The following is a 24,551-nucleotide window of genomic DNA, read 5'->3' as shown; positions in this document are numbered from 1 at the left end:
AATGTAAAAGAAAATAAACATCAGGTTACATTAACACACAGAGAGGACTAAATGAAAATAAAAAATAAAAAGAAAAATGGCTTTTAGGTAATTTTTATGTTCAAACGAGATCACTGACACCTCAGTGCAAATATGCAGAGAGCTTTGGAAATGCCAGATAGTGATATTTACAAACGGATTGTGAAAGCGTCATAAATGGGAGGAATGAAATCCATAAATTAGAGAAGGGAAAAGAAAAAAAAAATCAATCAACTTACTCTTCTGAGCTTTGGAAAGCGAGGGGGAGAAATCAGAAGGAAAAAATAATATTAGAGAAGAACTCTGTCTTTATTAACCCCTTTTGGTATCAAAGACTCCAATGTATAGCCAGCCACCAGATTCCAACTCCCATACATGATGGAGTTTCAGAGCATGAGGGCATTGGTATTCTATATGACCGAGCAAGATGGGAATAAGAAAGTCGCTGATCCAAATAGCAAAGCCAGTACATCAGGGTGAAAACACGACAGCTATACTTGGTTTACAGTCACTGTCAAAAATGTTCAGGGCCTATATCAACTTAGGCCTCTGCGCCTCCACTCCATCATGGTAATGCCCCAAGGTGCCACCATGTTGAAAAGTACACTTCTTTTTGCCCAAGGGATACCAAGTACAGTTCCCCAGGCCCCCATGCAGCCGTATAATTCTGTGGGAATGTTTGGTAAAATAGGTGCTAGAGACAGATGCAAAGGTAAAATTATGCTGTGGACAATCAGGGACTTTGGCTTGAGCCTTATAATAAATGGTGACCTGCTGGAGAATTAGCTACAGCTAACCTACAGTATCCTGCAGCAGGGTATCTAAAATATTAAATAACTACAACAGCAAAAAGGATAACAGGTCCTAATGGGGTCACACACACAAATATAGAAGAATTCGATCTGCGGGCTTATTTAGCCAATATGTTCAGACATACTTCATAGAGACGGATGAAAAGGAACAAGAGAAAAGACATTATAGCTTTACCTCTTTGGATTCAACCTGTAACGTGGGCTTTAGCAGGTCTCTCAGAGAACATAACTGCTTCTTCTCTTCGTCCTGTCTGCTCTTGATCTAATGAACAGACACAGCAATGGCAATTATTAGAGACACACAGCGTGTGCATATTGTGGCAGAAGGGAGGGATTGTTATCTTTAATTATTTTTCATTCATCTCATTCATTCCCTTTCCATAAGGTCAACTCTCCCACACCGTTTTACCAGTATGCTATGCAAGGTATTGTCCAAGAACATGGTTCTTAAAGGGTTAAGTAAATTAGTTGTTAAGAACAAAAAAAACCCTAAAAGCAATTAAGCTGAAATTTTTCCTGGAGGCAGTTATTGTATATTTACCATACATTAAAAAAAAAATCCTTAAAAGCAGGACTTTATTGTGTGGCGATCAGTCACTGGTTAAGCTTCTCGAGTCTTCTTAGTGAAGAGGATTTTGTCAATTAAGTCTATAGTTTATGAGATATCCCTTAGTATTTATGAACGTCGATAAGGGAAAGGGTTTTGCTGTTGAAAACATTGACATTAAACATTAGACAGCTGGGGAAACCATACCTGGCTCGGCGCATGTTGTTTAACTAACGGCTACAGTCAGGAGGGGAATGGCTTGAGGGTCCGTTGTAATCCTTAAGCCAAAGCAGATATAAGGGGGGGCAGGGAGATCACATCAGCAATATTTCCAGGACTCGTACACATTGCATGTTAAGTGCTACCCTGCACTATGTGGGATGCGTTAATAAGTAACTGATCCCATGCCGTGAATGAATAACCAGTTCATCCCACATACAAAAAAACTGTACTTTACTTTTTGGGGGGAAAAAACATAATGTAGGGGTTATCTATAAAAAGGTATTCCGGTGCAAACATTTGAAAGATATAATAAATATAGGTTCAGATCATCCTCCCAATGGCTTGACTTACAATATTTCAACAATGGTGTGATAGTAACACACATTGAGTATGTTTACCGACTACCCAAGTATGATACAGGTACAGTAATGTATGATATGTGAATTCCACTTAAGATTCAATTTACAATGGAACGTCGCAATTAACTTACCGAACATAACTCCATTGTAAATCAAGGGGTACCTGTAATCCCTAATTTTATTTTTACTTGGCTTTGAATTAAAGAAGCTAGAGGGCAAGTTGAATCTTCAGCAACCAATACTTTAACCCCTTAATGACAAAGCCGGGATCAAAATGCATTGTTTTCAATGGGTTTAGGGACCGTCCATTGTCCTTAAGGGGTTAAAGTAATGTTCTTGGACAAACTTTTATTTCTGTATGAAGATCTTAAAATGGGATTCCTATTGTTCAACCCACTCTATAACCCACTCTATCTAGCCACCTTCTTAGATGATATAATGATAAAATACAATATCATTATATCAGAAAGATGGCAGCATAAATCACTACTACGGAAACATGAAATGGCACCACAGTTCGGTACTGCGGGACAGATTTTCTTTCAGAATATGAAGAAAAAGACAACAATCTCACATTTAATTGCTGAACTTCTCTCTGTTTGAAGCTGGGAAACCAGCTGTTTCGGGAACGAGCACAGTATTTTTGAAGATATTCCCTGTTATTATCTCTGTCTGTGAAGTACAATATCTCGCTGCGGTGTCTGGTGATAGAGAGGAACCTGACCTAAACCACAGACATTTTCTTTCTTACAGATTTTTGTTAATTATAACCGAGAATAAAGTGCTAATGTTAACTTTCAATGTCAGTAGAGGAAGTAGAGAAAATATATATTATATATACTGTATTTGCTCGATTATAAGACGAGGTTTTTTTCAGAAAACTACCCCTCGTCTTATAATCGGGGTCGTCTTATAATCAGACCTCAAATAGGATCCTCCTGTCTCCCCCCGCCCGCCCCACTTACCGGTACTTCTGAGTCCCCGGTGTGTAGCTGGGGCAGCGTGTAGATGTCTACGCGATTCGCGTAGACAAGTTCCGCTGCAGCAGGAAGGAGGCGTGGCTAGCAGCGGGGGTTGTCTGCGTCCATCGCGCAGACCTTCCCCAGCTGTCAGAGATCGGAGTTCCCCGCACCGGTGCCGCACCGTTGGAAAATAGAAGGAAATAAAACCAAAATATTTTTTTCAATCATAAATTAAATTAATATTCAGATTTGGGGGGTCGTTTTATAATCAGGGTCATCTTATAATAAAGCAAATACGGTATATATACATACATATACACACACACATATACATACATATACATACATATATACACACAGACACAATGTACATACCTTCTGTACCCTGATAAGGTTTGTTTGACTACTGTATTATGATTGCTTTTCTTATACCTCACTTTTTTTAAACTTAAAGTCCAAGTAAATATGTTAGTATTATATAAATGCATTTTACGTGCACAAAATAAAGCCATGACATCACAACGCATTACTAACGTGTGCTAAATGTTTGGACACGCTTTCATTCTGAGATATAACAATGGGGTCTCACTAAAAGACTTTGCAAGAGAGTGTTGTGTTTCAGCTTGTTGACTTGACTATACATTATGAAGAGCTTCTTGAGCATTTATGATCTTCTGCTGCAGCATATGCCACAGAGATCATCCTTACTCAGTGGATTCCTAAGATCACTTTTGGATCCCCTGACCTACTCTAGTGCTCAACTTCTTCCTGTTCCTAAAGGGGACAGCAGGTAAATCCCCACCGAGGTCCACCGCAGTCTATTCTCTGCACATGGAATTGTGGATGTGGAGCTCACAATGCGCGTTCTTAAGCATTCTTGAAGCCAGACACAGACGATTCATCTGTCCCAAGCCAAATCTTTTTCTGCTTTTTTTGCAAATTAAATGTCCCCAGAGAGGAATAAAGTATGAATTAAGATAACTGATCCAGGTAACAAGGGAGTATTTTAATCACCCATTCTGGAAAATTAAATAACTTTTTCTAACCCACCGCCACCTTCACTGCTGACCAGAGGGATATCCTCTGGATTAGGGGGTAGTGTGGTGTTTCTTAACCAAGCTAAGCACTTGTCACCTTCAGTTAAAACGGGGCATTAAAGATTACACGTTTCACATTAAGATCATAATCCTATTTTAATAAACTGGACATCAGGGTGCTCTCTCCATTTAATGTGTATTCAGTGTATTTTTTGTGGTCATGCCCCCAGTGTAGATATACCGGTATTTTTCTTTATGGCTCATCCAATAAACTTTACATTTTAATTTTTACCGATTATTTAGTCAATTTATTTATAGCTATATCATTTGATAGATTCTGCAGTCTGTGGCTCTCTTTAGATTATGGAGTTTAACAAACACTCTCTTCATTTCTCAGGTCTGCCATATGGAATGTTGTCTTGTGACAGCTCACCATTAATGAGACCATACCTTACGGAGGACACAGCTTCACTTTATGCCCCCTTTAGAACGTAAGCTAGAAGAATTATCCTTCACGTCTAAGCCTGGACAGAGAGGTGACCTCCCAGTGCGGGATACATTGGTGAGGACATCCCGGCCATCTGCATATGGTTAGTAGCTCATCTTTTAACCACACTGACAAATGGCATAAAGATGTAAACGATGACATCATACTTAGCCTTTACTGCTCCTTTAACTCGGGCTTTCATTTTATATCTCAACAGCTGACACATGAGAACATATGATTATTAATCTGCTAATGCATCGACTCACCCCTGTGACACTTAAACATTTAATCACATTTCATATTTTGGAACTCATCACTTTGTGCTTTTTTTTTTGCTGCATGAAAAATGACAAATTTCCTTTGCTCCTTCAGAAGGTTAAGATGACTAATACAGCAATTTAGTTACAAAAAAACCCCCCATAAATTGTAGTAATAGTCATAGTTGTTGTAACCAAGAATAAAGGATTAACCCTTTTGAGTATTTCAGAAATCCTTTTTTAGAAAATAAGCGGGCATTCATAAGATGGATATTATGACCGGTATAACTCCGAACTAAGGAGGGTTTGAGATGTCACAGAAGCTAGGAAAAACATGGTAAACTTGGTGGGACAAAAATCTTCCACTAAGCTTTGTGCTTCTATTAAAAAAAAAAGTACACCACTATAACAACAACAACAACATCCATTGTTTCTGTTCAACCAACTTCCTTCTAAAACAGACTGGTTTTGGGGTCCTTCAGAGTAAGAAACTTCTCCCATGACAGAAGGTCATAGCTCATTTTCTCCCTTTATGCTGCCATGAATGTAACTAGAGATAAAATTATAAAGTCTGTCCATTTTCTTTTTTTAACCCCTTAATGACAAAGCCCGTACATGCACGGGCTCAAAATGCATCGTTTTCAATGGGTTTCGGGACTGCCCATTGCCCTTAAGGGGTTAAAACAGAATCCCAAGTAAATGTAATCTTTTTGAGCATAATGTGGAACCACATCACTAAATGGGTCTCTGCTGTGTAAGTGACCATCTACTCTAAAGGTTTCCTTCATAACCCAATTTACCTTTACATAAAGAACTCTTCAATCACGTAAGGGGGTGGCAGCTGCAGGGCTGCAGTTTCAGGTAAGTGCATTTTGTTTTGGAAGAATCCATATTAATGTGTTGACTAAGTGGAACAGCAGGCTTAAGGGAAAGAGATTCTACATCACATGTTCCCTACACGTTAGGGAACGCAGAACTTGTTAGGAGATTCTATTTTTCTTTTTGAAAGGTCATAAGTGAAGGTTATTTAAAAAGAAAACTAATTCTGCTGCAAAGTTGCTCCAGCAGCCCGAAGATGCCATTGGTTGCTGTAACGATAAGACCGATTCTGAAACCGTCGGACCAGAATCACTTTTCATTCACAACGTCATAAGAAGGACTACTCACGTTCTGCAGTTCTGTTGTCAGGTCTTCGATGTAGGATTTCAGTTTGTCGGTGGCTTGGAGACATTCCTGCAGAAAGCTACAAATAAGTCATTATTCTGGGTTCAAATCACTGGGTATGAACTTTTAACATATTTCTTAGATAAAACTTGTATTTTTAAAGAAAGGCAGCTTTAGGGCACATTAAATAACATTTTCATGTGAATAAATACAGTGTATGTATGAAAGATTCCAAAGAAGAAGGAATATGTAAATTTAGATTTTATTTAAACTTCTTTTAAAGCTTTGTAAATCTCAAATTTCCTTTACGTCTATGTTAGAATGTTCTAAACTCTCATATACAACTCTTTTGTTATAATTATACACAAAACTGGTTGTCCTTTAAAATATATAAAATCCTAAACTTATTAATAAAGTAACTTTTCTAGCCGGATTTTTCATCCAGATAAGTACGGTTTAAATATGACATCCTTACTTGCACTGGGAGGTATAGTGTTTGATGAGGTTCTGTAAAAAGTCTGCTCCTTTCTTGCTTTTGATCTCATTCACTTTGATTAGATACTGTAAAAAAAAAAACAAATTGAAGTTAAACATTCAGCTTTTTTTAATAGCAGCTCACCTTAAATATTTTGGGGAAATAACGTAAAATGTTGAAAATATAGGGACTTGAACTAAGCATTAAGGAACAAATTATAGTTAAGGGTTCTAAGATTTGAAAGATAAATAACCCAGAAAAAAAAGCAGTGTTTAAGATGCAGGGGACTATATAGAGCGATAGCCATGGAAAACTGGGGAGTAAATTACAGGAAGGATTACAAGAGCAGTTCCAGGAAGACCGTAGAGGAACAATATTGGGGAAGCTACGTCAAGGACTTTGTGACACAGCTAAATAAAGGTTTAGAGCAGGGGTGTTCAACCTGCGGCCCTCCAGCTGCTGCAGGACTACATCTCCCATAATGCTCTTTCAGCTAAGGGGCAGGCTGAGGAGCATGGGAGATATAGTCCTGCAGCAGCTGGAGGGCCGCAGGTTGGACACCCCTGGTTTAGAGGAAAAGAGCTGCACAAAAATGGACTGGGTAGACAACAGTGTAGAGGGTTTTTTTTAGCAGATATATAGTGGGAAAGTAGTATTTATGAAGAATTCTTAGTAAGGAAATCATAGATAAGAACCATATCTTTAAATAACATGAAGCAGATACAAGGTATAATAATGTAATATTTCCTGGCCATTAGGAGAGGAGGATAATCTTCATGTACAATAGGAAACTCATTAGGTAGCTCCCAAGCTACTCCCATGTTGACCTGCGAGCTATATTTCACTGATATACATTATTAATTCACATGTATAGCATAGGGAAGACCAGTAAAGGTTTCATAAGAAAGGCTAGCATACAACGTACTTCACACATCTGTAACTGGAACATCCTTCGCTCTTTCTCCAGCTCTTCAGCAATCTCTCCTCCGGCCACCTCATTCCGCACCATGCCATACTGCTTGGCCAGCTCCCTCTTCTCCTTCTCAATTTTAGTACTAGAAGAAAGAATTGAGATATAGTTTACATGGAAACCACCAAAGTGGTTTATTCACTAAAGTGGCAGTTGGCATGGCAGGGAAAGTTCTTTGGGATGGAGAAAAGGTCTTGGTCAGATTTCTTTGGTTTAACTTACAATTTATTTTCATAGTCTTTCCAAGCTTTCTCAAAAGGTTTCTTCAAGTCCTGTAAATGGGAAATGCCAATTAAACAAATAATACTAATTCCAAAGCAACATTAAGAGGGCCGTGGTCACCCTGATTGAAAAACCCAAAGACCTAGAAGACAGCCAGCCAAGCAGTATCTCTCAGTTAGCCAAAGGCTCACCTCTCTATTTAGAATGCTAGCAAATCAACGTAGTTTAAAAAGCAGGCTACCTGTTTGTATATTTAGGAGAGGGCAGGCTACCTGGACCTCTCCCTCTTATGAGGGGGCGGACTAGACCAAAATAGCATTAAATGGGTTTGGAGTAGGTGGGGAACCGGGCAATGACCACGAGAAGTAGGGCTTCATCTGGAGACTCCGGGTCAAATATGAACAGTTCCCAGCTATGCCTGTTTGCTTCTCGGGTCCAGGCGCCATAAAGTGACAGAAGTCTTTACAGTGAGAGGAATAAACTGAAGTGAGCTTTGAAGGACACAGGACATGAAGAGCATTCTTCAATGTTAGTTTATCTGGTTTATTTCTAATAATAATTGCTTGTATAAAATAATACATTATAAGACGTTAAACAGATAAGATAATCAAGAAACATGTCCGTGGTTTTATTGCGTTAATATTCAAAATTATACTTTCACTCCTGAAGCCGTGACCTCTGAGCTTATGAACCTTCTTTGTTGACCCATTAAGTGGTATCAACTTCAACTCTGTTACCCCAAAGGATCCTAAATTCCTGCACCTTTTGGGTTTGCCTGCAGAATGTAGGTTGTAAATGTTGATGTAAAAAGCCTTTTTTTAAAAGATTAATGCTAACGGAATAAGCATTCACGCCATTTCTGTTAAGAAGTACAAGCTGAATAGTGTCAGCAGTAAGTTACTCACCCCTTTCACCTCCTTCAAATCCCCTTTAACCAGCGTGTTCAGAAAGTAATTAATGTTGTGATTAAAGCTCTGCAGCTGTGTGAGACAAATATGCAAATTTATGACAGTACAACATAATGCTCGATAAGTATTTTTTCAAAATGGTTTATTAGATGCTATAAGGTAACATATTATTAACACCGTGGAGTGTCGATCAACTGGAACATACGTTGCGGGCATTGTTTGTAATGTTATACAGTTATTTACATTGAGACATAAAATCCACTTTGTATTAGAGCATTTCATAAATTAACAAAAATTATACGATGACAGAAACATATTGTCTTATGTCTTATTTTCAAATGTAACAAACCAAATAATCACTCAACAAAACATAACTTCCCCAAACTCCCAACACCGCCCCCCACCCAACATGGTGTCTATCCAGACAAAATGATCACACATTATAAAAATATAAAACAGTGTTGATCTCAATGTTGTCTGGTCTTATCAAAGCTTGCGCAACTGTTATATTGTGCCAAAAACCAAGAGATAGGGTGGCCGGTCTTGTATAAATTGTATAGAGTACCAAGAGATGAGCTCAAATTTAGGGAAGCACTATTATATCCTCTGGGATCTGGGAGCATGAAATATGTAATAGTAAATTTAGAGACAGCGCTGGAGAGTATGCCTGATCAACGTGAATATCAGTTAAAGTGGACGTTAAATCTTACATAGAGAAGTGTGATGAAACTGATGACTTATCAGTAAACAAACATGGAGCTGGTGTGTGTAATCAAAACTGACCCCATTATCCAAACCTTTTTTGCTGTTGATCTCAAACAATGTGACTATACATCTGGAGATAACTGAATAAAGTAGATAATCATTGGCCGATAATTTTGTGTCTTGACTCGAGTTGTGTTACACAAACAGTACACGTCAATTATTATTCTTCCATTCTGAAAATAGCTGAAAATAGGTGTTTCTTGAGATGCTTTGATTCCATGCAGTGAAAATATATTGTAGCTGATGTATTGGGAAGGACAGATTTGTAGAAGGAATCCCACCAGCAAATCACCCATTCTATGCTACCATAAACTTCTATGAATTTCCCTCCTGTTAGTTTAAGTTTGGATCATGGGCAGCCAAAAATGTATTCACAGGATGGGGCAAGGTCAAAGGTCTAAGACAAGCTAAGGGTAAGCGAGCCAGGTGATGAGTGGCACAAGCCAAATCCAAACTCATGCTCATCTTGGGAAGCCACAAGTTACAGAAGGAAAGGTCTCAGAAACTTTGCGTTGTACCATTAAATTTCGCAGCTAACCCTTAACGGATACAGAAAGTTAGATACAGTAGGGGCGGAGGAGATCACAGCCATATCACAGCAAAATAAAACATGGTAGGGTAAATTCCAGGCAGTTCAAAGCAACTCACCACATTTTTCATAGGTGTCAACAATTCCTTGTACAATTCTGCAAATGCGTTAAAGGCGTTGCTCAAAGCTTCTTCTCCATTGTCCCTGCAGTTTAAGGATAACTTTTCCAGCGCTGCAATATAAACTTCTAGGTGCGTTATGTGTTCTGTAGACAAAGAGGAGAAAACATGTAGGATTTTCAAATAATCCATTGATCAAACACGTCAGGTGGTTATTTTATATATATATATATTTAAAAAAAAAACTATACAATGCAAATCACTGGATGACATGTTAACATTTCTAAAATCAGTTTCTAACATCTATTTCAATAATCACATTTTTTTTCATCCTGATATCATCATGACATTATCTCATTTTATATCTGTGAATAATAAGTATACATTGAAACGCATGTTTTCTTTAAGAACGTATACGAAGCACCAGGAATCAATCACATAACAGAAGAGCATAAACATAGTAGGATATACTACCCATAGACCTGGTATTTTGTTTTTATTAAGGAATTAAATGTTAATTAAATGTTTTTAATAGTTTTGTGCGTGAGACAAGCAAAAATCAGGTGTACAAAACTTATAGACACGGTAAGGTATGGGCATTTATACCATTTAGCCTCTTACTTCCTACAAAATGTTTTAATATTACTGAAGACGAGCTGAAATTAGATTTTTTTTTCTTTCTTCAATTTTTTTCTGCTGAATATTTGCACTCATTTCCTCTTCCGCAAAACAAACCAACCTGCGTGATAAATGCTTGCCTTAGGCGAGTATGGATTGTACATTTAAAAAGTGCTGTGTCTGCTATAAAAATCATTGACAGCGAAATACTGTGCTAAAAATAAAAAAGTTTTCCTGTTTCCTCAAGTTCCTAATAACTTAAAAATGCACTAAAAATAAAGTAGTTTTCCAGGCTAGCATCCAGCCCCCTACCTATGACACCAGGAGACACAATTTCAAAGACCCTATTACAGTATATCATACGCTTACACTTTTCGTCAATAGTTTGGTTTGCAAGCGATTAAGATTTAGGCTGCGTGGGAGTCTTGGCAAGCTATACGATTGTTTACAATACTTTTTACTTTTAAATCTGTTGCAAGTGAGCAGATGTAACAGCACTGTCACAGTGGGTGGTTGCGTCATGAATGTATCACGCATATGTGGTGTGGAGCTCTCATACAAAATGCAGCACGTGCCGGGCCGGTATTATGGTTGTGTGACCCGTGTGGTGTCACAGGATGCCACGTGACTACTGTGACAACCACCTACAATTGGCAGAAGGAGCAAGGGGTTTGAGCTTCCTTCAGCCACCTTAGTGTGACGATCGGTGCAGGTCTTTGTGGGGCAGAGAGCACAGAGGATGATGTCCTATCCCAACGCAATCTCCCTTACCAGGACCTGCCTGCCACGCAACAGGGGAGCAGAGAGGGAGGTTTGTGCCAGCAATGGCGGACATGTCCTGGTCCGTCCACTTACCACTTGATACAAGACCTCCTTCCGGCTACAGAATCTATATGAAAGGGAGATGCCCTATAGATTAAGAAAAATAATAATAATGGTTTTGTGTTTGTATATGAATGTCTATAAGTGTCAGTGTGTATGTATATGTGTGTGTGTATGTATGTCGGTTTTTGAATGCATGTTTATCAAGTTTATTGGGAGTCATTGTATATACATGTGTCATTGTGTGTCACAAACTGCATATATGGGACACTATATGGGACAACTGACTGTTATACCAACAGGGACTCTTATGACATTAATATGTAGTTGGTTCCCCTCTCCACTCTCCTCAGAAAGGCTTTCCACAAGATGTTGGAATGTTTTTGTGGGAATTTTTACCCTTTCATACAGTAGAGCATTTGTGAGGTCTGGCTCTGATGTTGGATGAGAAGGCCCGGCTCGCAATATCCGTTCCAGTTCATCCCAAAGGTATTTGATGGGGTTGAGGTCAGGGCTCTGTGTGGCCGGTTAAGTTCTTCCACACCAATCTTATCCAACCATGTCTTTATGGAGCTTGCTTTGTGCGCTGGGGCACAGTCATGCTGGAATAGAAAAGGGCCGCCTACAAACTGTTCCCACGATGTAGGAAGCATAACATTGTCCAGAAAGTCTTGGTATTTTGAAGGGTTAAGATTCCCTTCACTAGAAGTAAGGGGCCCAACCCCTGAAAAGCAGCCCCGGACCATTATCCATAACCCTCCTCCACCAAACTTTTACAGCAGGCACCATGCAGTCTCATAGGTAACATTCTTCTGGCATCCACCAAACTCGCCCATCAGACAAGCGTAATTCGTCACTACACAGAACATGTTTCCAGTGGCGGCGTGCTTTACACCACTTGATCTAACAATTGGCATTGTACTTGGTGATGTAAGGCTTGTATGCCGTTGCTCGGCCACAGAAACCCCTTCCATGAAGCTCATGGCACACCGTTTTTGTGCTGACATTAATGCCAGTGGTTTTTCACACCATGCACCTCAGAACTTGGTGACCCCACTCGGTGACTTCACATGGTTTTAAGCTCCGTGGTTGAGTTGCTGCTGTTCCTAAACCCTTCCACTTTTCAATAAAACCACTTACAGCTGACCGTGGCATATCTTGCAGGGACGAAATTCTCATGAACTGACTTTTAGCAGACAAAAGGTTGTAAAGCACAAACATATGCTGCACCAAAAACCCCTAAAAAATCTTGAAAATGCAGCTTGATAAACATAGCTGCTAGAAACTTTGCTAATATAAAAGATCAAACATACGGCTACATCCCAGCCAACACCAAACATCGGTGACAGTGCTTCCAGCTTTTTTGAAATATATGTTCTATTGCTTGCTTCTAGAGAAGAACTCCCCCTCTGGGTCCCTGATCGCCCCCCTTTTAAAAGCTACCAAAGACCCCTGTACAAATAAAACTCCTGTCACTAAACATATAGAGGTAATATATACTAGAAACCGGGTCTCCTCTGTGGACTTCAGACAGCAGTCTGTTGAAGGACAAATGTTACGCCATTAACAGGTTCTCTCCGTGCTCAGTAGAATATGCCATTTGCGCATGGGCTTTTTATGAAACCTGAGTGCATTTGGTCTTGCGGAATTTTACCCACATCACACTACGCTAATATCAAAAACTGTACATGTACTACTTCCTAAAGACAGACATTTAATGAAATACAGAAGTGTGGGGTTTTTTTGTGTTTAGCTGTCATTTTCTTCTCTTTCATTTACTGTACCAACACAAATTATATAATTTTTTTCAGGATAAGAAGGGCTTTCTTTAAACACCATTATTGGATATATATATTATAAAATAAAAAAATATGGTAAAAAGGTTATTTTTAATGTATATTTCTAGTGGGAGGGGTACGAGGTGTTGGGGCACCAATTTATACTTTTTGTTTACATTTGTATTTGTTTACATTTTCTTACTGGATGGTTTCCCTTATGATATAATGGTACCATCACTAGAGTAGTATTTTTAAAATTGTATTACATTTACTTTTTTTTTTTGTAACATGTATATATATTTACATATTGCCCTGCATTGCTGATCGCAGTGCCCGTGATCAGACTGCAGGGGGAGCTGATGTCTCAGGAGGGCCTGGACAGACCCTCTTGGAACCTTTTTACTTTCATTGGCTCTGGCCAGAAGTAGGGCGCCATCATCTTGGGAAAGTCATGCTGGCTTCCAATACGGTGCTTCTGATCGCTCCTGTGTCTTTTTTGGTGTTACTGAATGCCTTGATATTGAGGCATTTAAGCAACACCTGCAGGGCGCCGCCACATTTGAAAAGCACGTCAATGGTCGTTAGAGGTTAGAATTTTTTATACTATAATAACCATAGTGTAATAATAATAACAATAACAACTGTAAGCTTGTGAGCAGGGCCTTCTTTAAGGTCTTCTTTAAATAAAAGATAATTGCAATAATAATAAAAAATCACTTTATATTAATAGCAAATCAAAAAAGCGGAGATAAAAATCATTATACACAATGTAGGGTGTTTATGATTAATGTTTAGATTTCATAAGCAGCAGATCCACTTGAAATGGCAAACTGGCTGCTATACTGTCAAACCTTGTAATTTATTCAACTGGAGATGCATTCACAGATTTATTTAAAATACAGAAGCGATATGCTTCTCTGTGTATATTATGATGTTTACTCCTCCACTCGTCCTTCAACTCACATGCGCGTGTGTGCTATCAAGAGTAAATAAGTCAATACATTAAAATAAAATATGTTTATACTTCTGTTATGAGACTTTTAGCCAGTCGTGGGCGAGCAAGTGGTACTATTCCATTAGGATGATTCAACTGAGAATAAATAATGTTTCCAGGCAAAGTAAAACTATTTAGTGTAAAAAAAAACAACAAAAGACTATAGGGGGGAGGCAACAGAAGCTGTGGCACAGTAAGTGAATTCTGGGCATACCTAGAGAAATACAGAACCTGAAGACACGTAAGAGCAGTTTGGCCCCTGTAGGCTGTCAGTTTATATATAAGAGGAAGCCTCTTCACCGTATTAATCTCTGAAACTTCCACTAGGTGATGCTTCTAAGTTTCCACCGCTCACTCAGTAAAGTAATACATTCTAATGTCATATCATCAAATTATAAGTCATCGACCCTTTAATTTTCAATATTAGGACTTCAGACTTTTTTTTGTAGCATTTCTCTCTACCTCTTCCTACCGTGGATCAAGCCTGATGCGTAGGATCTGAGTTCGGGGGGGGGGGGGTTATATAGTCTACTGGTATACAATTTTGTTGACTTTTAATGAAATCAGCTTTATTTCTCAATTTACTTAATGAAGGACTCAAATTCTACACAAAACAAATCAACTCCAAGGGCTTTACAAGCCATCAAACACGAAGAACACGAAGAAGCACGAGAGTCATTCAAAGACTTCCTTTCGGGAACTAATTTTATGTCTTTGCTATTAAAAATTTCTAAATGTTCTTCTTTGATCAAGCGTGATCTCCTGGATTGTAAACCTGTTTCAGTTGGTCCCTCTTCATATTTTGGTTCTGCAAGTCCAAAGAGTTGCGTAATGCACTACTTGTCATGTCCTGTCTACCCATTATACAGGAATATTACGATAATATATAAATCAATAACAATAAACTCGACCATAATTCATTGAGGATTGCGTTGACTGGTATGACTAGACAACTGTGCACTTAATCTCAATCTATCGGTTTGTATTAGTCTGTCAATTCTTGTCTTGTCATACCCGTTGATTATATGTATTGTATTAAGCGCTGCGTAAACTGTTGGCGCTATATAAATAAGCGATGATAATAATAATAATAATAATTATAATAAATGTGTTCTACCAAGCTGCATTTTTCAAGATTGAAGCCCCCGTGGCACCCATCCTTCCCAGTCAACAGCACATCAGCCAAACAATTGACACAACTGTTCCTTTAATTCACAAGGCATTATATGCGTTAAAGGGATTATATGCCACTACACTAATTGTGCGTTCTGGAATCCTAGATCAGGCAGAGGAGGGAAAGAAGAGCTCTCTTGCTTTGCGGAGAGAATAACATTGATATTCGTAATTACTAAAATATGTAAAATGTTTAAATATGCGCGTCTAAATCAAACCTCCCACGTTGTTCACATTGTCAATGCCATTCATTTGGCCTGATTCCATAAAAAAAATATTCATACTAAATTATCTTCACTTGTCATTCACCACCCTGACACTACTTAACACAAAACTCAATTTTCCATGTGCTATAGCTATGAAGTTAAATAATGAGTCCACTCTTGGAATTATTGATCACAGATAAAGTGATTATATTCGTTGTGGCGATTTATTATAACCACATGATTCTGTTGGAGGAAAAGATGGCTGGAGAATTAGGACGGCCTTAAAACCCCCCCCCCAATTATTTTCATTTTTGTAGTGTTTGGGTGTATTAATCGAAGCTAGTAGCTCAGAATATTTTTGGTCATTTCAACCAGGACGATCATGGGGTACATGTGGGGTACATGTGGGGTACAACCTGGCCCCCTGCTGGGCCGCAAGGATGCCAGGTCATATTTCCAGCCGTCAGACGTAGCGAGCCAGGACTTTAAAGGGAGCAGAAGAGCTGGCGCCGGCCTACCCTTCCTGAGCCAACAAAGGTAAGTTGTATGTGTAAGTATAAATAAATATGTTAGTGTGTGTAAATGTGTTTCTGTATGTGTGTATGCTAGTGTGTGTGTGTAAGCATGTTAGTCTGTGTAAGTATGTTTCTGTATGTTTGCAAGTATGTTAGTGTGTGTGTACGAGTAAGTATGGCACTGTTTTGTGGGTATGTGTGTATAAGTATATTAGATCATTTGTGTGTTAGTATCTTTGTTACTGTTTAAGTATGTTAGTGTGCCTGAAAATATGTTACAGTATGTGTGTGCAAGTATGTTAGTATAGTTTGTGTGTAACTATTTTTTTTGCAGTTGCACTTAGCTTGGACACACAAGCGAATCCTGAGCTGGGGCGAATCTCCTAAGTGACATCTCTAAGTGAGGAGTTACAAGCAAAGAAGGAGAGTATATTCATTACTATTGCAAGGGGGAGCACTGTGTTTGTTTGTGTTGTGTTCAGTGTAACGTTTTGTTGAAAAAAAGCAAAAAAAAAGGGGTAAGGGCTATTTCAGGTGTGTTGCTAATTAAGTAATTAAGTCTCTGTGAGTTCTGCTTGGCTTTTGCAGTTGCATTTAGCTTGGACACACAAGTGAATCCTGAGCTGGGGCGAATCTCCTAAGTGACATCTCTAAGTGAGGAGTTACAAGCAAAGAAGGAGTTAAAAAGCAAGAAGGAGGGTAAAGTATAAATCCTTGTGATTCCTTATATTTATATATATATATTGCACCTTACTGTCTGTTTTTGCCAGTTATTTGAGCTATCCCCATTGCCAAGATGTCCTCCATGTCTGACAATGCGGTCAGGTGTACATCTTGCTCAATGTATGCAATCCTTGATCAGCGCTTCGAGGGTGCATATTGCTGTGCGAGATGTGTGCGGGTTGCTCATTTGGAAGCACAAATCCTGAGTCTAGAGGAGCAACTGGCAACACTGAGATCTATTGACAACTTGGAGAGGAGTCTGCTGCTCACTGAGCAAGCTCTCTCGGGGGTAGAGGTGGGGGAGGATAGCGGGATGGAGGTACAGGACAGTCAGGCAGCTAGCTGGGCTACAGTTAGAAGGCGGGGTAGGGGGAAAAGTGCCAGGGAGGCTAGTCCTGATCTAGCACACCCCAACAAGTTTGCCCGGTTGGCAGATGAGGGGGATGTTAGTTCAGAGTTAGCAGTACTGCAGCAAGTCACTGCCTCTGACCACCAGAGGGGTGTCTGCTCCAGTAAGGAGGGAAGGAGGAGCGCAGGGCAGGCCAGACAGGTGCTGGTAGTGGGGGACTCAATTATTAGGGGGACAGACAGGGCGATCTGTCACAAAGACCGGGATCGCCGAACAGTGTGTTGTCTGCCTGGCCCTCGCGTTCGGCACATCGCGGATCGGGTTGACCGATTACTGGGGGGGGCTGGAGAAGACCCAGCAGTCATGGTGCACATTGGCACCAATGACAAAGTGAGAGGTAGGCGGAGTGTCCTTAAAAATGATTTCAGGGACTTAGGTAGCAAGCTTAAGGCAAGGACCTCCAAGGTAGTATTTTCTGAAATATTACCTGTACCACGTGCCACACCAGAGAGGCAGCGGGAGATTAGGGAGCTAAACAAGTGGCTCAGAAGCTGGTGTAGGAAGGAGGGGTTTGGGTTCATGGAGAACTGGGCCGACTTCTCTGTCGGATACAGGCTCTACGGTAGGGACGGGCTGCACCTCAATGGGGAGGGTGCAGCTGTGCTCGGGGAGAAGATGGCCAGAAGGGTGGAGGAGTGTTTAAACCAGGTAAAGGGGGGGAGGGAAACTACAATATAGAAGGGGAAGATAGTGTAGATAGAAAGCTGGGGCTTATAAATGTACCTGGGGGTGGAGCGGAGGGAGGGGTTAGAATAGTCAATAGGGATAGGCTTCATAGGGAAAAAAACCATACACCTCTAAATTGTATGCTTACTAATGCCAGAAGTCTGACCAATAAAACTGACGAACTGGAGTTAATAATGTCTGAAGAAAACTATGACATAGTGGGTATAACAGAGACATGGTTGGATGATAGCTATGACTGGGTGGTTAACATACAGGGTTATAGTCTATTCAGGAAGGATCGAAAAAAACGAAAAGGGGGAGGAGTTTGCCTTTATGTAAAGTCCAGCCTAAAGGCCACACTGCGGGAGAATATATGTGAGGGAAATGATAATGTGGAGTCATTATGGGTAGAAATATATGGAAAGAAAAATAATAAAATACTGATCGGGGTTTGCTATAAGCCACCAAATATAATGGAAGCAGCAGAAGATCAATTATTAAAGCAAATAAACAAGGCAGCAAATCACAATGAGGTGGTTATTATGGGGGACTTTAACTATCCCGACATAAACTGGGAAACAGAGACCTGTGAATCTCATAAAGGAAACCGGTTTCTGACTATAAGTAAGGATAATTATCTGTCCCAAATGGTACAGGACCCGACCAGAGGGGGCGCCCTACTGGACTTAATATTAGCCAACAGACCTGACAGAGTAACTAATGTGCAGGTCAGGGGGCATCTAGGAAATAGTGATCACAATATGATGCATTATAACTTGTCCTTCAATAAGGGAACTCTTAGAGGAGCCACAAGAACCATGAACTTTAGGAAGGCAAAGTTTGATCAACTAAGAGAAGCCCTTAACACTGTAAATTGGGAAAATGTCCTCAAAAACAAGAGTACAGACACTCAATGGGAGATTTTTAAGGATATCTTAAATTCTCACTGTGAAAGGTACATACCGTATGGGAATAAAAGAGTCAGGAACAAGAGAAAACCAATGTGGATAAATAAAAATGTAAAGGGGGTAATAAATGGCAAAAAAAGGCATTTAAGCTACTAAAACAGGAAGGCAGTGAGGAAGCACTAAAAAGCTATCGGGAAAAAAATAAAATATGTAAAAATCAGATAAAAGCAGCAAAAGTGGAGACAGAAAGACTCATTGCCAAAGAGAGTAAGACAAACCCCAAAATGTTCTTTAACTATATAAATAGTAAAAAGGTTAAAAATGAAAGCGTTGGCCCCTTAAAAAGTAATGAGGGAGAAGTTATAGACGGGGATCAGGAAAAAGCTAATCTATTAAATATATTCTTCTCTGCTGTATTCACAGAGGAAAATGAAATGCCAGGTAATATACAGCAGAATGAGATAACTGCCCCAGTACATGTCGCCTGTCTAACCCAGGAAGAAGTGCAGTGCCGCCTAAAAAAAATCAAAATAGACAAATCACCAGGTCCAGATGGCATTCACCCCCGCGTTCTAAGGGAGTTAAGTAATGTAATAGACAGACCCCTATTTCTAATATTCAAGGACTCTATAGTGACCGGGTCTGTTCCCCAGGACTGGCGCATAGCAAATGTTGTGCCAATATTCAAAAAGGGGACAAAAAGTGACCCGGGGAATTATAGGCCTGTTAGTTTAACTTCTGTTGTGTGTAAACTGTTTGAGGGTTTCCTAAGAGATGCTATTTTGGAGTATCTGAATGAAAATAAGTGTATGACTCCATATCAGCATGGGTTTACAAGGGATCGGTCCTGTCAAACTAACCTGATCAGCTTTTATGAGGAGGTGAGCTCAAGACTGGATCGGGGTGAATCGCTGGATGTCGTATATCTTGATTTTTCCAAAGCATTTGATACGGTGCCACATAAAAGGCTCGTACATAAAATGAGAATGCTTGGGCTGGGGGAGAATGTGTGTATGTGGGTAAGTAACTGGCTCAGTGATAGGAAACAGAGGGTGGTTATTAATGGTACATACTCTGAGTGGGTTACTGTTGCTAGTGGGGTACCACAGGGGTCAGTTTTGGGTCCTATTCTTTTTAATATATTTATTAATGACTTTGTAGAGGGATTGTATAGTAAAGTATCAATCTTTGCAGACGATACTAAGCTCTGTAACGTGGTTAACACAATAGAGGACAGTGCACGATTACAAATGGATCTGCATAGGTTGGAGGCTTGGGCTGGGATGTGGCAGATGAGGTTCAACACAGATAAATGTAAGGTTATGCACATGGGGAAGAAAAATCCAGGCTGGGAATATGTATTAAATGGGAAAACACTGGGGACGACTGACATGGAAAAGGACTTAGGAGTTTTAGTTAACACTAAATTTACCTGTAGCGCCCAGTGTCAGGCAGCTGCTGCTAAAGCAAATAAAATCATGGGGTGCATCAAAAGGGGCATAGATGCCCACGACAAGGAAATAATTCTACCACTGTACAAGTCACTAGTCAGACCACACATGGAATACTGTGTACAGTACTGGGCACCAGTGTACAAGAAAGATATAGTGGAGCTGGAGAGGGTTCAAAGACGGGCAACCAGAGTAATAAGGGGAATGGGAGGACTACAGTACCCAGAAAGATTATCAGAATTAGGGCTATTTAGTTTGGAAAAAAGACGGCTTAGGGGGGATTTAATAACTATGTATAAATATATAAGGGGACAGTACAGAGATCACTCCCAGGACCTATTTATACCCAGGACTGTATCTATAACAAGGGGACATCCTCTACGGTTGGAGGAAAGAAGGTTTCTACACCAGCACAGACGGGGGTTCTTTACAGTAAGAGCGGTGAGATTATGGAACTCTCTGCCAGAGGAAGTGGTTATGGCAAACCCAATAAAAGAGTTCAAAAGGAGCCTGGACGTGTTTCTTGAAAGCAATAATATTACAAGTTATGGATATTAGATTAATAGGGACAGAACGTTGATCCAGGGATTTATTCTGATTGCCATATTTGGAGTCGGGAAGGAATTTTCCCCCTGGTATGGGGCAATTGGCATCTGCTTCATAAGGGTTTTTTTGCCTTCCTCTGGATCAACACAGTAGGGACACAATATGTATATAGGTTGAACTTGATGGACTTTGGTCTTTTTTCAACCTTATGAACTATGTTACTATGTTACTATTTTACTGTATGTATGTGTAAGTATGTGAATACAAGGCGTTAAGCATGTACTGGGTCCCAAGATTTCTGATGGCGGCCCTGGTTTCAACTAAACTACATTTATAAGATCCATGACTCAATGTGTTACCATTTTGCTGGATACAGAACGTACATAAATAATTAAATTATCACAGTTATTCATGTCTCCCAATGCAAGGTCTGGCAGTATCATCTGTCCATCAATATCTGTCAATTAGAATCTGAATATATTTATTGTGAAGCTTGTGTTTTCTAATTTTTTTTGTTAAGCATCAGAGACTTAAGATTAGTTGTTTTTAGAACAGATCCCATTAGTATTCCCGGTTTGAACATAAGGACTAATATAACTTTTTCAGTTTTCATTTTTAGTACTGGAGGGGTGGACAATGCTTTATTTACTTATTTATACTGTCAGCTTCTAGATTCGCTCCTTACTTTACATATACACAAGGACGAGAAAATAAGCGTTCTCTGGTCCATTACAGATTTAAAGGGACAGAATTTTGGGAAGCCCCTCGAATGTATATTAAACAGACAAAGGTACTGGACATTCCTGGTCCCATACAGACAATCAGCAGAGCCCATTACATTACGTTGGACTGAAAGCTCAAAACAGATCATTATAACAGTACAATTTAATATGAAATCAAGCAATTAACCTGATTTTTTTGCCCTGGTAAGCATATTCTATTTGTTTTTGGATAAAGTAGTACCCCTCTACATTTAACAGGAATATGATCAGCTCAAAGAAAATTGTCGGGGAATGTCATTTTAAGATGTTTATTGAATTTTAGCACATTCCATTAAGAATGACATGTCCCCAAGCCAAAGGCTGGCCTCCTATCTCTGAACATACCTTCCCCGGCACTGTGTTTGGACTTTGCAGCTTTCTTCATTTTGATAAGAACAGCTCGATCCGCATCCAGTGCCTGAAAAGGGACAGAAAGAGAAAAATTATTTGAATCATTTTTTTAAACGCATCCTGATTTTTCAGGTTGGGGGAGATTCACAGCAGCAAAGCGTTTGTCTTGGACATGGAAGGTGCGGAATACAAATCAGCTTTTCATGAAAATTGTGCTGCTTTTCCCGCTGATAAAATCAGGTCACTTACATGGCATCATGCCATAAAAATGCTCTGCAGCATTTTATACAAGTCCTGTTCAAACAACTCCAATGCACTTCTATTATTTCGTCCAGACAGTCCATCTTTGCAATTTTTTTCTTACGATGACCCACTTTGTTTTGATCATTTTTGCACAAATGTATCACTAGAGCTCCATAGTAATAATAATAATAATAATAATAACAGTAAGACGAGCAATAAAGCAGCGATATTAAAATTATTAACATTGACATTGGTTAAGTTTTGTAAAAAATGTTGTAGAAATCATGTAAATAAAGTTGTTTGATTACATGATGTCATATTAATGGGTCATGAAGTCACCTAAGAAGTCAGCAATACTCTTCCCATCCTGGCATACCCCCCCCCCATTTGTCCCCTGTTAACCATATGATATCCAAAAGAACAATAGGTAGAACACTGGAGTACACGGGTCCAAAGGGGCTCATCACATTTCCAGTAAGATGTAACTGGGGTATCCAGCCATATGGAGCACTCTGCAGCCCCCATACCAACCAACATTTCAGGGGTCCAAAGGAGCTCAATGCAGGCACGGTTGGTGTCCCATTTCACCCTGTTCTGTGGATGTGTTATGTAAAAGGGGAGCTTTGGGGTCCCCTGCAACTTTGGCTTAATCTATATTAAAAAATGGAATATTTGTGTACACACACACACATATATACACACACACACACATCTGTACACATATAGAAATATATACTATACAAACAGCCATTGTGCCAGACTGCAGAGTGCTAATCCTCACAACTCCCATGGCTCCAACTGTTTGGAATGCAAAGCTCTGAACAATTATTTTTGTGCCCTCGGGGAGGATGGCAGCAGGACTGTGTGTCTTGGAGGATGGGCAGAGGAAACTCAGTGGGTAAATATCAAGTTTGATGCAATTAAAGACATCCTTGTGAGACTCCCAAACCAATAACGTGCCCGTTCTGGATTGTCGGAGGTGAATCACCGCGGAATGTTTCCGCAAATTTCCAATTAACCTTTCCAATGCTGAAACCACTTGGCGGTCAACTGTCTGCGTGACGGATTACAGTCCGGATCCACTTGGCGACGTTCTTTGTGCTTGCTCACTTAGCTCGAGACTGCGTAGGACTAAGTATGTATATTACACACACAGCAACAGAAAATCAAATACAAGGAACATTTTCTACGTGACTCAACCAGGATGAGTGTCTTGGTAGCAATACCTATTTAATATAATCTATAATGACACACTGACTACTAGTCTAATGCTGTGAAGCCACCATAGGATCTACTCAATCGAGCTCTATTATTTGGATTATAACGCCAAGGTTCCCCTTGTGTTTAAAGTGGAAATAGGACAGTACTACTTGCAACTACAAATCCCTCTGTCTCTCTTTCCTCCCCTGATGCCCCTGATTGCCGGGTATAAATGTATAACAGTGTTCTACAGCGCTAGAATTACGCTAGATTAAAATCTAAAGCAGACATGTGTCATAATTCCTCCCGTAAACAATTTATTCAATTACATATTCAACTGAAAATACGTTTTCATAAAACGTACCAGTGAAGCTCCATCCTTAGCATTACCTCTGACCATTTCCGTATTTATTTTTGGCGCATATGGGGCAAAAAAATGGCACAGGGAGGCTGTGTGGGGACAATGAAGGCACGTCCTATGTGTGCAATCTGTGTGCTAGGGCTGGCCTATAGAATGTGCGACCTGTGATCTATGGCCGAAATTTAGGATTTCCATGCATTATTTATTTGATTTATACCTTAAATGCTAGGTTTCATATGAGTTTTCATTGATCTATACCTGCAAGGCTCTTTGTGTGTTATTCAGTTGCTCTATACTTGCAGTGCTATGTTTCCATGTGTTATTTATTTAATCTATACCTGCAAATACATGGTTTGTATGTCTTATTCAGCTGATCTATTCCTGCAATGCTGTGTTTCCATATGTTTTGTGTGGAACAATGAAGGAGGGGACAAAATGACCCTGGGGGTGATGATGGGGTAGGGGCACCAGAGTGGTGGTCCACACAGGGCTCCTGAACACCTAAGGCTGGCCCCGATCATCCGTTTCCCTAGAAAAATGTACATGTTTGCAAGTTTTCCAACGCTAAGCGCCAAATCAATCAATGCAGATCCATTGCGTGGTCTACAAACTGTTTTTTTTATACAATTTATTTTGTATAAATAGTGATTAACGGTGGACATTTACAATATCTCCTAAAGCGAACATGCTAAAGTCTGAAGATCAGTGCACATTTCTATAAAGATCATTTCCAAATGTTGTGATCAATGCAGTGGCAAAGGCAACAAAACAGTCAAATGCATTGGCAATAAGTTAGGGGCACGAGAGTTTTTCAGTGTCCATTTGAATTGAGGTAGCTACGGTGGCTATATACATTTTTAGGGCTGCAACAACTAAATCCATAATAATCGATAATGAAAATCATTGCCAACGAATGTCATTATCGATTAGTTGAATCAATTTTGTCGAATATAAGATGAGAGTTTTTTTCAGA

At 39.7% G+C, this 24,551-nt stretch overlaps 1 protein-coding gene across 1 annotated transcript in view; it reads right to left on the bottom strand.

Moving 5' to 3' along the window:
• Positions 1–24,551, bottom strand: part of LOC149275987 (arf-GAP with SH3 domain, ANK repeat and PH domain-containing protein 1-like) — a 69,746-nt gene that overhangs the window by 25,493 nt on the left and 19,702 nt on the right. The window contains exons 2-9 of the mRNA XM_089504070.1: positions 21,769–21,841; positions 9,854–9,999; positions 8,438–8,512; positions 7,533–7,582; positions 7,266–7,395; positions 6,341–6,426; positions 5,869–5,944; positions 1,006–1,092 (exon numbers count right to left, since the gene is read on the bottom strand). Coding sequence (XP_089360196.1) covers positions 1,006–1,092; positions 5,869–5,944; positions 6,341–6,426; positions 7,266–7,395; positions 7,533–7,582; positions 8,438–8,512; positions 9,854–9,999; positions 21,769–21,841 — 723 coding nt within the window. The remainder of the gene's footprint in view (positions 1–1,005; positions 1,093–5,868; positions 5,945–6,340; positions 6,427–7,265; positions 7,396–7,532; positions 7,583–8,437; positions 8,513–9,853; positions 10,000–21,768; positions 21,842–24,551) is intronic.

This window comes from Sceloporus occidentalis, unplaced genomic scaffold (genome assembly GCF_023333645.1).
Source record: "Sceloporus occidentalis isolate IW3139 unplaced genomic scaffold, rSceOcc1.0.p SCAF_253, whole genome shotgun sequence".
In the NCBI taxonomy this organism is placed as follows: Eukaryota; Metazoa; Chordata; class Lepidosauria; order Squamata; family Phrynosomatidae; genus Sceloporus; species Sceloporus occidentalis.
This window is presented reverse-complemented; position numbering and strand designations above follow the sequence as displayed.